Source organism: Pseudopipra pipra, chromosome 17 (genome assembly GCF_036250125.1).
Source record: "Pseudopipra pipra isolate bDixPip1 chromosome 17, bDixPip1.hap1, whole genome shotgun sequence".
Classification (NCBI taxonomy): Eukaryota; Metazoa; Chordata; class Aves; order Passeriformes; family Pipridae; genus Pseudopipra; species Pseudopipra pipra.
The window spans coordinates 8,859,740-8,878,045 of record NC_087565.1 but is presented as its reverse complement, the minus strand read 5'-3'; the positions used below and the strand labels follow the sequence as shown (position 1 = coordinate 8,878,045).

Below are 18,306 nucleotides of genomic sequence, written 5' to 3'. Positions count from 1 at the left end.
CTCAGGGTTATTCTGAAGCTTATGATAAAATCCAAATATTTTTATCAGCTTGCACATATATCTTATTGAATTTATGTAAGAATGCCTTGAAGTAGTCAGTTCTCATGTATTTTTGTGTTAAATCCAGTATAAATAACAGGGGGCTGTGATTATGTAAGAAAATGTAGCTGAAGGGCCCTGTATGCAGGGGGAAGTGTGGGATGGGGTTCCCAGCAGTGCACTGCAGCCCACGTGCCCTCCTGAGCACACTTGGATGTGCTGTTCATTTGAGGAATCTTGGTGAAGGATGCAGTTATCCATCTCCTGTTGGACTCCTGTGCCATCCAGCTGGCAAGGTCCTCGGCTGTAGGAGAGGGGAGATGAATAGAAAATGCCTCAAAACAAACGAGAACAACTTGTCCTCACACATGGGACGTATCCAGTCGGGTTCTCAGTGTGCTGAGGCTGTATTTAGCTTTGGGAAGTTGCTTGTGTAGCTGGGAAGACCCTCTGCTGGCTGTGCTGCCAAAGGGGGAACACACCAGCACTGCCCTGCCTTCTGCTGATCCCCAGTTTCTCTTTCAGCTGCTTGGGTTAGGACTCCCCTCGGGGGAAGCAGGGCTTGCCCAGGACCAGGGGAGCACCAAGGTGAGCTGTGGTGTGAAACAGCAGCGTGGCCTCCTAACCCATGGTGTGTTAGAGACTAACCAGTTAGTCCTTGCTGCTGTGGAGACTAACCAGTTAGTCATTGCTGCTGTGCAGGGGGCAGAGGGAGGGAGGGAGTGAGAGGCTGTGCTGGTTGTTTTGTTAGAACTTCTTGCAGGCAGAGGTGGTGCTGTTTCAGACCGTGTCCTTCGTGTCCCTTTGCAGCTGCAGCTGAAGCTGAGCGAGCGCGCCGTGTCCCTCAGTGCCATGGTGCCCCTGCCCCGCAGCGCCTACTGGCACCACATCACCCGGCAGCACAGCACGGGGCAGCTCTACGGCCTGCAAGGTAAGGGGGGGTCAGGGCACAGCTCCTGGCACTGCTGGGGCACTGCCCTGTCTGTCCATCCCACTGCAGGGTGACGTCCAGGCTGAGCCGGTGCTGTCGGGCTGAGGGAGAGAAGGCACGTTCCCTCAGCTCGGGGTCAGGAAGGCTCTGCTGAAGCCTGGGCAGGACAGGACAGGCAGACAGGGGGTGTAAACCCAAGGGATTGTGCTCAGAGGCTCTGTGATGCTGCTCTGAGCTGGGGCACGAGGCTCAGTGCTGTGGGAAGTCACACTGTGCCCCTCACCCTGTCCCCCTGCAAGTGCTCCCATTTTCCCCTCAGAGAGAGAAATACCAACAACTAGGCTGATGTGAGAGTTTTACATATATAGAGAACTCAGAGAACCTTGTTGGGATGGACAGTTTGGCACAGGGGTTGTCATCAGTATGTTCTCCTCTTCTTACTTCCTGTTGGAGTGGGATCCTTCATTTGACAGGTTTTCTGACCATTTCTACAGGATGGCCAGTTACCAAATGTGCCTAATCCTTTCTGCTACCAAACCCTTAGCTGCACCTGATTTTTTGCCAGACTTAAACCCATTTGGCTCCCCTCCCCTTTGGGTGGCTGCCTCGTGCTAAGAGTGATGCAGCCATATCCTCAAAAATAGCTGGAATAGGGAAAGTAAAAGGAAATGGCCATGATAAGTAATTCTAGAAAACTGTTTTTTGAGCAGCTGCAGTGCTCTGCAGTGTGGCCCAGGGGTGGGCAGGTGTCTTCTCCAAATCCCCTCCTTGCTGCCAGTCCAAGGGGCAGCACAGTTCAGTCCCCTCATGCCTGAGCACCCCCTGGGTCTGCAGAGAGGGAGGGATGCTCCCAGTGGTCCCTCCGCTGTCACCAAGGGACATCTAGTGGTTCCTGAGTGCCTGGATGGGGTGGGAGGGACCCCACTGCTCCTGCAGGCAGGAAGGTTGTCAGGGAAGCATCTCTACCCTCCAAGTGTTTCAGAGAGTGTTTAGAATCTGAACTTCAGTCTCCTGAGAGAGTGGAAACCACAGCACCTCGTGTGTAACTGATACTTTGTGCTGGTTTCCCCAGAGGCACCTGGAGTAGGAGGTGCTGGTGCTCAGACCAAAGTTAGCATTGTATGGTTCTGTGTGTTTTTAGAATTAAAAACTCCAACCAAAACCCCATTTGTATTTCAAGCACACTCTTCCACTGTCAGCTCCATGGATTGGCTGAGTTCGTGTTGGTGCTGCAGTTGGTATCAGTGAGTTGTGGGTCAGGATCAGGGTGTTGGAAAAGCCAGCAGAAAACAGGCTAAACAATTGAATGCAGCAGCCTGGAGTATTGAGTGGAGGGAGCAAGAACCTGCCAGAACTTTCTTTTTTCCCCTCCTCTCATATTCCAGGAATTTCTCAAGGAATAATGGGTGATAAATACTTATTTTATTTTTTTAAATAAATCCTGTGGAGTTTAACACCTCCACGACATGGAATGTCACCACCTGTGATTAAAAATTACAGCCCTGACACATGTAGCCATATTCTAGTCTGGTCCTCTGGCTTTCAGGAAAAAAAAAACTAAAAAAAACCCAAAAAACCAAAACAACAAACAAACAAAAAAACCCTGAAAGGCGATATTTTTCCTTGTTCCTTTTTTCCAACACTAGAGGGGGCAGGCAGCACGTGGAAAGCCTCAGTTAACCAGAGGAGGGATGAATAAAAAAGCAGCATTTACGTGGCTGTTCAGATTTGTTCAATAAATCAGGGCACGGGAAGATGAGCTGCTGGTGGCAGCCTGTGGCACACAGGCAGTGCACTGGGCTTGCCGTGCCTTACTGTGGAGACCTTTATTAAAACAGTAATTCAGAGTTGACACAAGACAAATAGACTGTATGGGCACAAACCACTTGGTTTATATTTAGAAAATTAGCTTTGCTTGCTAAACTGGGAAAAAAGGATCCTTAGGAGAGTCTGTTGTCATGAGAAGGGGGTCAAAGTCTTTGTGGAATAAGTCAGTCAGGCAGCTAGTGTTGGAATTAAGAGAGACACTAAAGGCCTCATGTTACTCAGCAGTCAGGGCTCCTTCTTCAGTGGTATCTAATTAGATCAGGTTCCCAAATTCTGGGCCACCAAGTTGATCAGAGGGATGGAGCACCTCTGCTATGGGGAAAGGCTGAGGGAATTGGGATTGTTCAGCCTACAGAAGAGAAGGCTCTGGGGTGACCTGATTGTGGCCTTCCAGTGCCTGAAGGAGCTACAAGAAAGATGGAGACCTGGAGTGACAGGACAAGGGGGAATGGCTTCACACTGACAGAGGGCAGGGTTAGATGGGATATTGGGAAGCAGTTCTTCCCTGTGAGGATGGGGAGGCCCTGGCACAGGTGGCCCAGAGAAGCTGTGGCTGCCCCATCCCTGGAAGTGTCCAAGGCAGGTTGGATGGGGCTTGGAGCAACCTGGTCTAGTGATTTCTGAATTGGTTCTTGTCCTCTTTTCTAATGTGCATTTTTCATTTAAAAATGCAAATTCAGAGCTTTAAAAAACTTAATTTGCTTTGTACAAATTTCTGTTCTGAAAGAAATGGTAAAGAAAACCTGAGTGCAGATGTTTCTGAGATGGAGCAGCAGATGAAGCAGGGATAGGTTTAATTAAAATTCTGTGAAGTTCACGTAGTCCTGTGTAAAACACTGACTGAGGTGCCTGTGTCTTACTGAGGGTTCTTCTGTTTTTTCACATCTGACTTGGTGAAGATGTTTCCAGCCCAGTGAAGCTTCATCGCACGGACACTTTTCCAACCTACAGGTCAGACCATCGATAAAAGACTGTAAAGAACTTCACAAACTCTTGTCTCCTGACCAACTGCCCCAGTGGATGACAGTGATGATGATGATAAGGATGGAAATGTGGAGAAGTCCAGGATGGATGAGAGATTCTTGCAATACCAAGGATTTTCTAAACTTTGACAAAAGCGGAAACTATTACTGGGGAGAGGAACAAACCCAACAAACCCTCTGGTGTATCTTTTATATCTTACAGTTGGACAGAGAAGAAACCACTCCCTAAATACTTCCAAATGATTTTGTATGATAGGTATGTTGTAAATATATGAGACTCTCCTGTGGTAGTGTGGTCCCATTTTTGTCTCTTACAGCTGTGTGTTCACTGCTGTGTCACCCTTGTTTGTGGCAATGCTTATCTTTAGTTATTTACATTATTGTTAACCTAATCCCTGCCCTTTGGAATGGTGGCCAGTTTTAAGCAGCTCTCGGATACAATTTTTCCTGTTTGAAGCCTGATGAAGACTTGATTGATTTCTTTTAAAAGGACCCTCTCTATCTTCTCTTTCCTGTATTTATTTCCATCTCTGTAAACGTTTAAAATAAAAAAGTCCCACTGAATTTGCGGTGCAGTGCTTTTTGTCATCACTGGCAGTATCACAAACAGCTCTTGTGGAGGCATTAGGGCACTAGAAGGAAGGACAGTGGTTTCCTTGACATCCAAGCCACACAACCACTTGTTGGGATTTCTGGGGAAGCAGAGTAGGAGATTCAACAGGAATCTCACAATGCCACAAACGTTTTGTGGCAGAAAGATGATTTTTTCTGTTTTGTGACAGCATCCATGTTAGACACTGCTTTCATAGCTTCGTCTCAGTTTAACAGCAAACAGACTTTCAGAAATAGCACATTTGATTGCTGTTGCTGTGCCAAATGGTCAGACTTGGAGAACAGCTGTGGACAGAAAATTGTGATTATCTTAAATGCTAGTGAATGAGTGAGGTGTAGGTAAATCAGCTCGTTAACAAGCTCTGGGTAAGAAGGCCTGATCAGGTTAGATCAGACTGATCATCCCTAACCCCCTCATTCCTGCTCACCTAAGAAGCTTAAGGACTAAGGGGGAGTATGGGCTCTGCATATTTTTAATTGTTAAAATATGGGATACCAAAAAACCTAATGGTAATTGCATTTATCCAGGCATGTGTAATGTCAGCAGCTCATTTTTCAGCAGATATCCCAGAAGAGAAGTAAAAGAACGCAGTGGCCCAGAGTAGGTTTGTAGAGAATGAGCCTCATTTGTTCACGTTTATGGAGAATGAGTTGGCACAGGCTAATTTTCTCAGAGGACAGAGGTAATGGTCTTGGAGTGAAAAATACAAATAACTTGGCTTTTAATATGAATATGAAGTTTTAGAGCAGACTAGGAGGATGTGGTGTTGATCGTGACCCACATGATGACTAAAAGTAGATCTCCAAACTCTGCTTCCACAGTGGGCTGTGCTCAGAGGTGATGTCAGTGTTCCTGCTGGATTAGGGTAACCAGTGTCTGCTCCCAGCTGTGGTTACTGTGGGAGGGAGCAGTGGGCAGTGTGCTTATTAAAGCTGCAGATCTATAACATGGGAAGGAAAGATAGGGGACCACAAGATTAGAATGCCAAATTAACTGGGTAAATTCAAAGAAATTCAATAGGGACAAGTGGTTCTAAGCAAGGCTTAACTGACTACCCAAACACCTGATGGGAAGGGGAACAAGAGAGCAGCTCTTTGGAAGGGATGTAGGGGCTGTAGCAGTTTGCAAGTGGAACATGAGGCAACAAGGCTGTGTTGCTGCTAAACAACTTAAGTGTCATAAGGGAAGGTAAAAGGGTTTGGCTTTCAAGGCAGCTGATACAATTCTGCTCTGCTTTAGGCTGGCAAGGTCTTGGCTGGAGTCAGGATGTGCTCAGAGCTGTGCCTGGTCACAGCTGACACCGTGGGATACTCCAGCTCCTGAAGTGCCCTGTGTGCTCTCTCATGTCTTTACCTTCCTCTACTAAACAGAATTCCTCACCAGGAATAGGGAAGAAGCAGATGTTTCCAAGCCAGTCCAGCCTTTCTGTTTGTTGCAGCATCCTGAAGTAACCAGTCACTCCAGCAAGATCTGGTTTTAGACTTATGATCTACCAGTTTAATAAACATGTTATCAATTGTGGAGTAAAACACTGGAAAAAAGGTAAGATGTTGGGTTTCTACATCCAGGAGGGTTGTAGTAACAGAACTAGAGGTGAGAGAGGCTCTCAGGAAATCAAACCCTGAGTGTGGTGAAGGTAAATGTGTTTCTGAAGGAAAAAAATCAGTGTGCCATTATTGTTTAAGGAACACCATAGTGCAAAGTTAAACTTAATTTATTGTAAGTAAGCACTATGTTCACCTTATTTCCAAGCTGAACTGCTAACATACATAAGTGATTGAAAGACATGTTATGACTAATAGGCCTTTATCTTTCAGGCTCACTTCTGCTAGTGTGTTCCCTTTGGAGCTGGCAGCATCTGCTGTTTTGTCATGGATATGACAGTTCAGTAAATGCTTTTATTCACCTTTCACTCATGCAGTGATTGATATAGCAGGACTATCTGTGCTTGAACAGTTCAATTACAAAGAGGACAAAAAAAGCCACCCCAACCTTGTCCTTTAAATGAAGGGTCATTAAATCAACTAGCTCTGATATTATTTTTTCTAGTGAAACTGTCGGTGAAAGATGGAAAAACGGCCTAAAAGTAACTTTGCTTTGAATTACTTTGTGTATGACACGATATCAAGAAGCTGCTTTGTTTTAATTTTTGATACTAATAGATTTAATTTCTCTTTGCATCACTGCTGGCTCAGTTAGCAAGGTCACTGGCTGAAGGAAGTGAGAGAGTTTGGAGAGTTTGCTACTCCTGTAGTTAATGGATTTAGGGCAAAGAAAAGGGCTTCCCCAGTTTGGAGCCAGAGTGTTCAGACTGCACAGCAGACTGTGGGTAAGTGATGATGATGCTGTTTGTGCCAGTTGATTGACTGTGGTACCTGATACACTGGTGAAGAGAGATGCTGGACTGAGTGGAAACCCCTCAGGTACCTGAGCTGTGCTCTGTCTGAAGGGATGCACTTCAGAAAGTGTGAGGAAAAACCCATTTGTAGGGCTGGGGGGTTCAGGGTTACCGGGGATTCAAGGATCAGTGTGTGACAAATCCTTGAGAGCTAATTTTCCTCAGTGTCTGCCCTGCAGCCCCTCCACGTTAACCGACCTTCACAAAGGTTTTTTTGAGCTTGTGCTGTGTGTGAAAAGGACAGTAACAGTTTTGCAGCCTGGTTTCATTTGCTCCACGTAATTCCAGCACGGCCTTTTGTATCCTTCAACCTTGTTCTTCCTTGAACATCCACAGAGCTTCCCAGGTAACTTCTTCAAAGGCACAGAAGTGTTGTGCAGAGTCATCCCAGCGAGCGGGCCCTTGGCTCTGGGTAACCTCTCCCATTCACACAGCTCTTGGTAGCACTGTGCTGTTCCTCAGGCACAAGATCCAACAGAAATGCCAGACCCCTGCTCCCTTCCATCCCACAAAAGACCAGTGGCCAACCTGCAGCTCTTAATAGTGGAGATGGAAGGAAATGTTTTAGGGTTAAAGAGAAAAAGGATCAGATAGAAAGCGTGGAGCTGCTTACCCCGCTTTCAAATCCAGGCTAAGAAAAGTTATTCTGTCTTTTGAGCAGGAATGAACCAGCAAACTGGTAACAGCACAGTGGGGAGAGGGTCCAGCAGAACTCTGGATAACAATCCTTAAAGGATAATCTTGCAATCAAGTGCTTTATGGGAAAAAAAAAATAATCTAATATTAAGACTTCAAATTACGTTTCTTTTTCGTAGTTGTTTTTATTACAGGTAACAGAACGTAAATGTCGTTATCTAAAATAGCACTGAGGGGAATGGAACTGCTGTAAATTATGGTGCTGCTGCGAGGAATAGCACGGGGCACATCCTCTCTGTTTCCATTTTATATTCCCATGGAATCGTACAAGGACTTGCCAAAAGTCACTGAAGACCTCAAGGTATTTTCATCACAGTTCAAAACTTTTTTTAATCTTTTTTTTTCTTTATTAAAGGAGATCTTCCATTTTTCGCTGGACCAAGATCTAACAACACAGTTTTTTGCCTCTTTGAGGGAGGGCAGTGATTTAGGTGGGTTGTTTCAGCATTTGTCTGAGTGAAACAGTTTTTATTTTTCATGCTTGTAGTGCTGTTCATGCTTATTCCTGAAATTGTTAGTGTTTAGTTTTCCTTTCCCTTCTCACACCTTACAGCAGAAAAGCATCATTAATATTTAAGCAGATGAACATCTCTTGAAGTTTGTGACTTGCAGCCAGAATGCCATTAATTTAAGTAATCACACAGATAGAATTAATTCAATCAGAGTTGTATCTGAGTCCTGTTGCTGAGCAATTCCAGCGAGTGCATAATAATCCTGCTGCCTCAGGCATCGGGATCAGGGGTCAGGATGTGATATTTCTGTGTATTCATTAACTTTCACAAGGGCAGATTGGTCTTCTCTTTCCATGAAGGCTAATGAACCATTTTCTTATTTTTAGGGAATATTCCATCACTACCAGTGGTCCCGTAGTGTTTAAAGAAAGGCTGTTTTCAAACAGAAGGCTCTAATTAGAACCCAGGCTCTATTCATTGCTTGACACTTCCTCCGTGGATTTACAAATGCCAGCAAATAAACTTGCCAGGAAAAAGTTTATTTAGGGGCTTTCTCTGTAGTATTTAGCCTGTGGATTGTTCTACCTCCTGACAAGCCAAACCCACGGAATTAGGTGCTGAGACGATCAGCCTGGTTGCGTTTGTTTAGGAGTGTTTTCCCAGCCATCCCTTTTTTAAACACTCTGAGAGATAAAAGCAGTGAGGTGTTGATTTGCTCCAAGCCATCCAAAAAAAAAAAAAAAGTTATAGTCTCTCTGATGAAATGAATTCCTGGCTTTCTAGCCACAGAAGGTGGGAAAATGCAGAAAGGATTAACACGAGTAGCTGGGACTGTGTTTGGCTCCCGGAGCCGCTGGAGAGGCGCGATGCCGGTCCCTGCCACGGGATGCCAGCCTTGGCCTGGGAATGGGAATGCCAGCCTTGGCCTGGGGATGGGAACAGCAGCTGCTCCTTTACCTGTATCTGCTCGGTGCTCCCGACCCTCTGAAACTGGGGTTAGACCTGATAACCTCAAAATATCTCACACTGGTTTTTATCTGCGCTGTGGTGTCTTCCCTCGCTTCTGTATCACTGGGAACAAGGAAAACGTGTGGGTTATTCCAAAAGGGATCTCTGGCAAAAAGAAGGAGTTTATATGCTCAGGTGAGGGAACTGGCAATGTCTACGTGAGCCCATTGTTTGGCCCAGGCTCTATTCCCAGTCCAAGCTGGGTTTCCTACAGCACTGTTTGCCCAGAGAAGCTGTGGCAGGGGTTGGAATAAGATGATCTTTAAGGTCCTTTCCAACCCAAACTATTCTGGGATCCTGTGACACTTGATTTTCCGCATCCTAACAATGAGAATGGCACATCTGCAGCCAGGAGTTCCCAGGATAATCGTGTAGTAACAATGCTGCCATTTTCAGAAACAATGGGATAAAGACCACATAAAACAGTGTGGAGAAGACCTCTGGTCCTGCTGGACAAATTATCTTTTAAAGGACACATAAAAAAGAGACTCTAATTACCTGTGCTCGTTAAGATGCTCTTGGTTTGGTTTTTTTTTTGTGTGTGGAATTGCACCCCAGCCACAGTTAAACCCTGGCAACTGCCTGAATTTTGTCTCTCAGATTTCCAGGCTGACTTTTCCTAACCTTCTGTCCTATACTTTTCTGTTCTGCTGTGAACTTCCCAAGTGTGGCATCTCCACCACAGAGGTGGACACACTCTTTGTGTAGTATATGAAATCATGCCTTTATCAAATTATAGCTTCTAATCAGATATTGTCTGTACTTTGAGACCACTGTTTAAAAAATGACTAAGAGAAATTCACTTGCTAATATAATTTATTGTATCTTTTTGACTGAATCAAGATTATTTTACATAATGAGAGGACAAATTATATAGAAAACCTGTAGTGCTGAAGGCAGTGCACCCTTTTGGAATATATTGTCCATAAAACTGAAGTAAATAGTTGCATAAATATTTATTTCTCCATAAGGTGGAATGACTCAGCTGAAAGCCAGACAGCATTAATGAGGTGTGATCTCTGTTTTTGGCACATCCAGTAAAATGAAAGTGTACCTACATTCATAAATGAAACACAAAAATGCTGTTCTGCAGTGTAGGAAGGAAAAAGGTGGCAAAATTAGATTTATAGCTCCTCTGCCAGCTGTGAAAGATAAGGTGTTGGAGGGACCTGTCACAGCTGAAGCTGTTCAGGAGCTCTGCTCTGAAGTCCCCAGGGTTACTCATGAGTAACCTGCCCTTTTCTTCATGTATTTGTCTCAAAATGAAGACCAGGCCAGACTTTCATGGGCCTTTTAATTGCAGTGGGTGTAGACTTAGAGCAACTCCATGTATTGGGACCCTGGAATGCCCCTGGATACAGGCAGCAAGGAGGAGCAAGAGTGGCTCTGATGGAGGGATGTCCATGGAAAGCCCTGGAAAAATGATGTCCTTCCTTAAGCCAAATGAAGAAATGGATTGAAAAAACAAATCTGTGGTCTCTCCAGGTGGCACCACACCTTGGAGCTGTGGCAGCCCCCAAAAAGGAGGATGTGACCCAGCCCTGCCCTGTGAGAGGAGCTGCAGTGACTGTCCAGGCTCCCCCATCACTGCTCACAGCCCCCACTTGTCCGCTCTCCTGTCCAGACCCTGCAGCTCCCACCACAAGTGGAAGGGATCCCAGCAGAGCCTGATCCTTCCCAAGAGAGAACCAGGTCACTCATGTGGGGTTGGAAAGCCACTGGGGTACCTGATTCCTCTTTGGATACAGGCTGCCCGTGGAAATTCTCGAGACAAAACCTCTGTTTTATCCAAAGTCACCCATCAGAGGGTGGTTCACACTCACAGGTGTGACATTCCCGGGTTTGGGAAGGAAGGCTGGTTTGGTGCAGGACCCAGGCACAGATGCTCTATGAGAAATATATGAGGTGACCTGTCTCGACCCAGGCTAACTGCACATTCTTACTGTTTTCTTCCCTTTCTTCTTGAGGCATTTGGAGTTTTACCAAAGGCATTTCCAGTATCAAACCAAGCCTTGAGAGGCCTTGAGTAATTTTCCCTCCTGGAATCCATGGTGGGTCTCTAGCACAGTCTATCCTTTTCTCTACTCCAGAAAGGTAGCAAATATTTGCAAGAAAAATGTGTGGCAGACCTTTGCTGACCTTTTGCAGCGAGCCAGAAAGGATCAATCTAAGGCAAGGGTCCACCTGGAGCAGCACATATAAAATAAGAATTCCATTTATCTTTGTTTGGGAAGGATCTGTTATTTCTAGCATTTGTTTATCACATGTATTATTCAATTTACGTACTTACAGAGTGAAACAAAATCGATTAGAAGTTGCTTTTTCTTTGCCACACATGACTGTCAAATCCTGCAGGAAAATTGCTTAAATTGTGTGATCTGTGGTTCAAAGTGAGAACAGAATGCTTAATTAGAGTTTAATTATCTGGGAAGGTTTGATACACTCTGATTGCTTTTGTTTTATTTCTTTGCTTGCTCAATGGTCTCTTTTGAAGTGTGTCCTCATTTGCAGCAGAACCAGGTGCACAGGTTGAACCAGCCTGTGAGAACAGATTTTCTCTTCAGTCTCATGTTTATCTATCCCACTGACCTGTTAGTAAGTACAATACACCTGCCAACATGGGCCTGTTCCTTAGAACTGGTACCTAAAAAATTAGTTTATGTAGATGAGTTTACGTAGATCCAGGTGTTATGTCCTAATTCAGTTGATGTTTTCAGGGGTTGAAATCAGGTTTACTAAAGAATTATGATTTTTGACACTGAAATCCACCACTTCCCCACCACCTGGTCTACTGGCACCAGCTGAACTGGGTCTTATTGGTACCTGGCAGGGTCCTGCTGAAATGCTCTTTTTAGCTGTCTGTCGGTGATCAATCAGTAATGAACAGCCACGGAGGCATCTGAAGTGAATAATGAGATAAACAATACACAAAGGCATCAGGATGGGTATTCCCACCTGAAATACCATAATTTTCATCAGTCTTTCCAGTTTTTCTGTATATTTTCTACAGAACAAAGTGATAGATGCATGTATTAAAAGAAATTTTAGAGCACAAAGAAATGTGTTGGTGCCCACCAAGTGAAGCAAAGAGTATTTGATGTGTTGGTACTGACTCAGGGATTCAAAATTCCATGGAATCAGACACTTTTGTCACTGTAGTAAGCTGGGCCCTTAACCCTTTGGAGAGTGCTCTTTTCATAATGACTTTGTTTTACAAATTACACTGAATTTCCAAGAACCTATTGAAGTTCTTACATTATAAATACAGCAGATTAAAGTGCAGTTTAAGTGATGCAGAAGTAGCTCAGGGGAGCACCCCAGATCTTAATTTCATTTGGCTGGTAGTGATGAAGAAAGCAGAGTTGATTGCTGATTTATATGCCTTGTCTTTCATGATATCCTATTTCTGCTGTTCAGGGGGTCACAACAGAGTAGAGTTAAAAACAACCAAGGCAGAACCAGCTGATGCTCCTACAATCACATCAGATTCTCTTCACAATTGCTCTTAGTTGCTTTTTCTCCCTTGTTGTCTTCAAAGTTTTCATTCTGCTCTCCCAGCCGTGACTGGAATTTTAATGGCCTTGCAGTCTGTTGTCTATTAGGCATTTTATTAGTATTAATATGGTCTATTTTTCTAGCTGTCTGTTTCCTTATATTTAATTTCAAAATGTTTCTGAAGTCCAGGCTAAAGGGGTGCTCCCAAGGTGCTGTTTGCTGAAAGTTCATTTGAAAGCCATTAATAAATGCCTCCAGCAAAGCCTCACGTTGGATTATGCAGCAAAGGCTCTGGGAACCAGCTTCTAAGGACTCATGTGATTGACTCCCAGCTGGGAAGACAGAGTTTAAACAGATCTCAGCACTCTTTTTATATCAAAATAAAAGATTTTCCAGGACAGCTCTGTTCAAACACACTGACTGTGATCTGCACTTGAGTTCACACAGTGGCCATGGATTCACAAACTTGAAGAGGAGCGGAGGTTTTCTGCAGAGGGAAGGACTGAGACATGAATTACATTTTGCTGGACACCCAAGAGACCCATGTAGGCAAAGGTAGGTTCTGGGAAGCTCCCGTCAATAATTCACCTGCAGGACACAGACCCCTGGGAAGCTGCTCCCTGCTATTTATGTGGTGTATAAAACTGTGTTCAACCTTCCTCACAACCTCTCCAGAAGATGATTTAAGGAATGAAGAGAAATACGATGCTGGAACCCATCTGGCTGCTGCAAGTAAGGATGTTTTTCTGTTGCCTTAATTAAATAACCATTTTCTTTAGAGCCCAGAGTGCTTCCATTGTCCTTGTCAGTGGCTGCCAGGAGGGCAGAATTACAGCTGCCACTCTTCTCTGAGCAGGATAAATCATGGAAAGCAGGAGCAGCACAGACATGACAGAAATGTGTAATTTCTGCAGTGCATCTTTTAGTGGGATGTGGAAGAAGGAAGAGAGCTCTGTCACAGTACATCGGTTCTACCCGACACATCTTTTATACTGATGTGTGCAGAAGTTCACAAGGTCAAAAAATCATCCATTTCCCAAGCTGCTGGTGCAGGTGCCATGCTCAGGCAGCAATATCCTGCTTCCCTCCTTCCTGGCACCTGGAGAACTTTGAGTGAAACCTTGGCCTTGTCCTCCCCTTCCTGGTACCGCTTGAGCAACACATAACGCTGTGAACAGGAGCCTTCATTAATTTTATCTCAGAGCCCAAATTCTCCCTTTCTTAAACAGCAGTTTCTTATCTCTGATGTGTTTGAAACCAGAGCCTGAGATATAAACCTTTTACCCCAGCTCTGGATGATTCACTTGGATTAAAGCAAAGCCCCACAGACTGTGTGGCACAGAACCAACTCCAAACACTCTTGCTTTTGGAAATTACTGATGTTCTCTGGTGGAAAGCCTTAGTTGCTATCTCTATCTTTGTGATATTTGTCTTCTGCTTGTTATTTCTCCTTGTTAGCAAAGAATTTTTTTCTCTGGCAGAAGCAAGGCAACACAAGAAGTCATCTTTTACAATTTACACCCAGGGCGGAAAGCTTTATATCGTCCTGGCTTCTTCCAGCAGCCCACAGCAATCATTTATCTTCTGATTCCTGTAATAGGATGTGACTTCTTGTGACATCATATTTTGAAAGGCTGCGATTTAATGGGTGTATTTTATCCCCCTTCCCCAGCACTCCTACATTTTGCAGAGATTAATCATTTAAAAACTCAGTGCAGCCTCCTGGTGATGGGATTTTCTGCCAGAGGCTTCCTGCTCAGTGGTGACCTTGTACAAGTCTGTCACAGATAAACACCCAGACTTGCCCAGGCCCACTCCCAATTCCCTGGTCCTGTGAGAACTCTGGAACTATCAAGTGTGAAAATGTATAGAAAAAAAACCCAAATTATTTTAAAGATTATAAAGACATTGAATGTTTGGTGATATTGAAATACTCCACTTCATCATAAAAAGGGGCTTTTTCCATTTTTTTAAAATTTATTTTTGTCTCAAAGATCAAAACTTCCACAGACAGACCAACACTGTAATGCAGGTGGGTGGTGGCAGGGTCTAAATTACAGAGAATTGGCTTTCTTACCCTGGCACAGGCACTGAAAGCTGCTGAAACAAGAACATCGAGCTCCTTCTATTATTTTACTGGTAGGAAGCGTAAAAGTCCACAGCAAAACACTGATAATTTAAATATCCATTTCCTCCCCTCACAGTATAGATTGCAGATAGGATTCATTCCATCAGGGAGGCACCCTAAGGAAATTCTGAGCTGTCAGCCCAGGCAGGGCTGTATATAAACCATATAAACCAGCTCTGGCTCTATAAGTATTTGTGCCATTCCTGATGAGAGTCCCCACCATCCCCATCATCCCCACCTGATTCAGGGCAGATAGAAATTCACTCTATTTTCTTTCCCAAATGAACTCTGCAGATATCTGGGGTTTGCATTTTTGTTCATTATTTTGAATAAAGAGATTTGTAAGTCCTGGGAGGAGTGACTGAGGGAGCTGAGGGGGACTCAGAGAAAAGAAATGGAATAAGAGTTTGTAAATACCACACAGGAAATGTAATGTATTTGAATTAAATGCCACTGGGCTCTGCTGCAAACACAGGATGCACTTTGTTTTTGTACATGGGCAAACATGGAATGAAGCAATTTAGCCAAAGGAATGATAAGCAATGTAAGCAATGGCTACCCCATGGAAATCTGCAGAATGCCAATAATTGAATAACACATATACTGGCTGGATCAAACACTCCCAACTCTCTGTGCTCTGCAGTGAAACCACGAGATCCAAGCAGAAGGTGTGCTGAGATACTGTGCTCTCGAGTCAGTAAATTGCTGAGTACCTGAAATCATCAGCTACTTCAATTATTCCTGGTAGCAGGATGGAGCTGTGTTTAAAATTGATGTTAAGGTTTTGACTGTAAATGGGAAATGAAAATTAAAAATCCCCAACATGCTGGAACAGAAAAATAAAAGCAGATGATTTGTAACTAATGTGAGACAACATTTAAACTGAGGGTTTAGATGTAAAATGGAAGGATGATGCAAAGAACTGGCCTTGCTGGTGGCAGTGCTGGGGCTGGAGTCTGATTGCAGGTAAATGGCTGGAGCACAACAAATACAGATGTGTGTTGTACATATGCATTATATACGTCAGTAGAAGCCTTTCCACAGGGAGTAAATGATACAATAAGTCAGGATGTGATACCAACACTTCTCAAATGTTGTTTCCCCCAATATTGATGTATATTGGTTGCAGAACGAGTCCTTCCAAATTTAAATCCCTGTTATGGTGCAGGTGCCATGCTTAGGCAGCAACATCCTGCTTCCCTCCTTCCTGGCACCTGGAGAACTTTGAGTGAAACCTTGGCCTTGCTACAAAAGGTAGCAGATGGTTAAATTTACTGTATCATCTCAGAGAAGGTGCTGACTCTTCCATCCTTGCAGGAGAACCACGTGTGACCCCAAGGGCTGTGGCAGGGATGGAGCCCAGGCAGAGCCCATTCATTACAGGGATCTTTGTCATTCCCATGAGGAGGATTTTGCCCTTTCTTCCTCTGAATTTGCAGCCTTGGTTTCAGGGTATCCTGCTCCTTTCTGTGTGGGAAAGGTCTGGGGAGGATGGTCACTTGTCCTCCTGGTACACACCTGGTTTGGTGAAGTTCTTGAGAACTCATGATTTGTTTCTAACAAGTCCAGCCTAAGTTTTCCCATGACATTTTGAAACTGTTGCTCCCAGGAAGTGCCTCCTGCTCCTGTTCAACCCTAATGAAAAAAACCTGGTGGCCTTAGTGAGATGGGTTGGGGAGGATGACTTCTGGAGACTTGCCAGGTAATGAAACTATCCTGGCTGTCCTAAGAAATGTGCTGGGTATTTATGGCATCTCTTAGCAGTGGCAGACAGATGGGATGGGACTAAGATATGAGTTATTTGGATTAATGGAGTAGCTGTTTTCTTTTTCTAAAAGGAAAGCTTTCTACAGCCTTGTAAAATGAGTGTTGTCAGGAAATTTTGTGGAAATGGATATATTTTTAAGAGAACTATCCAGTACGAAAAAGAAATTATTTGAAAGACAATAAAGGGAGTAAATATTTGAGGATATTGAAATGCTCCACTTCATAATCATAAAAAAAAAAAAAAAAAAAAAAAGGAGCTTTCTTTCAAAATCTGTTTTCTTTTTTTCTCAAATTAAAGGTCAAAACTTCCACAGACAGCCCAACACTAATCTTCTGCAGCTGAAGCCTTTATTGCCCTGACCAGGATCACCAGGTTCCCCACCCATATTTAGAGCCCTATTTAGGGCTATGCAGGAGGTTGTTTTGCCTGTTGTGGGCAGCTCTTTGGTCAGCCTTGTCTGCCCTGGATCCCATTTGCTGAAGCCCTTCCAGGTTGCTCCTGGATCTGCTCCTCACTTTGTGTCTCTGCTGGACCTGTGGGTCCCACTGTGCTGATGAAGATGCTCCTGTGTTGTCCCTTTGGGCTCCCACCCCATCATTCTCTGCTGTTCCACTTGTGCTGCTCCTGGATGGAGGTAAACTCTATTTTTTTAAACTCTTTTTTTAAAAAAAAAGTCATAGAGTTGAATTAATTAAACTTTAGCTCAGATATGGAAATATTTCCTCCTGAATCCAGCAGGAACTGGGTACCTCAATGTTGTCTGAATTTATCTGACTTTGCACAAGAAGTCTGCAGGAAGGCCAAGGTTTGAACAGAAGATTTTTCATTGTGAACTCATTGCTGTGCTTTGCCTGTAAAAGATCCTGGAGATTATCATGTGCACCAGGAAGAGGAAGGTGCTACCGTGCTAAATTCATTTATCCTCTGAGCCACTAGAAAAAGATTGTTAGCATAGAAAAGATGGAAACTTGTGGGGAAACGGGACAGAGAATCTTCAACAGCTGTTAATGGTGCTGCATGCTGCACCTTGCCTTAAGGAGATGATATTTAAGGACAAATTCTCTATTTTTCTGTGCCAAACCACGGGCTTGCCAGTCTTCTGTTTGAGCTTGAGACTAAGCAGACTCCCAGGATACAGTAAGAATTAAAACCCATTAGTTCAAGGAGTGTAGTGTGCTAATAATGAATAATATAGCAAATTTAATAGAAACAATAATGAATTAAACATTCCAATATTGCTGTTTGTTAAAAAAGGTTCCCCCAACAACTTGGCTACAGCTCAGATTTGATGGTTTGACTCCGATGTAAAGCTCAAGTTGGTTTTTACTGGGTTTGCTTCTCGTTACGTTTTCCTTCTAGAAATCACTTATGTAGTCACACACAGAGAAAGAGTTGTATGGGATGTGAGAACAGTCCTAGGAAAGCAAACCAGCTCCATTTCCAGCCCCAGGGTGTTCCCAGCTCCTGCAGAGAACCCAGGGCCAGCACTCAGGCGTGTGGGGGGATCTGCAGGTGGGTTTGAAGCCCCTCACGGTTTGGGAGGGCAGGAACAGTGGTGCTGGTTGATACCAGGTGTCTGAGTCCTTGAGGAGAAAGGAGCCTGTGAGGTATTTAAGGGGAAAATAAACTTGGAGCAGCAGATATGCTGTATTTCATGCCAGCACATTAAATCCTGGGAGTGCTCTGCTTCGTGCATAGGCAGAATTCAAGAGTTCCACAAACATATCCTGAAGGGGGACAAAAATGAAAAATGAATAGGTTGTATTGGTTGTTCAGATCTTTCTTAACTATTTTTCAGCTGGATTACAATACAGAGAGATGATGCAATCAAAGGGAGGGCAGTATCCTGCCCCAAAGATGAATGGAGAAACTGCAGCCCAAAAAAAGGGATTATCCCTTGACAATTCCAATGGGCTGTGATAGTTCAGCACAGGAAACCAGCTTCCTCTCCCCTCTGTTCCATTTGTA

General features: G+C 44.1%; 1 protein-coding gene across 3 annotated transcripts in view; it reads left to right on the top strand.

Moving 5' to 3' along the window:
- The window catches only part of DOK5 (docking protein 5), a 42,541-nt gene extending 38,197 nt beyond the window's left edge, over positions 1–4,344 (top strand). For 2 of the 3 annotated variants that reach the window (XM_064674172.1, XM_064674171.1), the window contains exons 7-9: positions 565–627; positions 850–970; positions 3,697–4,344. In XM_064674172.1, the coding sequence (XP_064530242.1) occupies positions 565–627; positions 850–970; positions 3,697–3,764 (252 nt within the window). In that variant the 3' untranslated portion in view covers positions 3,765–4,344. The remainder of the gene's footprint in view (positions 1–564; positions 628–849; positions 971–3,696) is intronic. The other variant, XM_064674173.1, reaches the window with a different exon arrangement.
- The last annotated feature ends 13,962 nt before the right edge of the window (positions 4,345–18,306 follow it).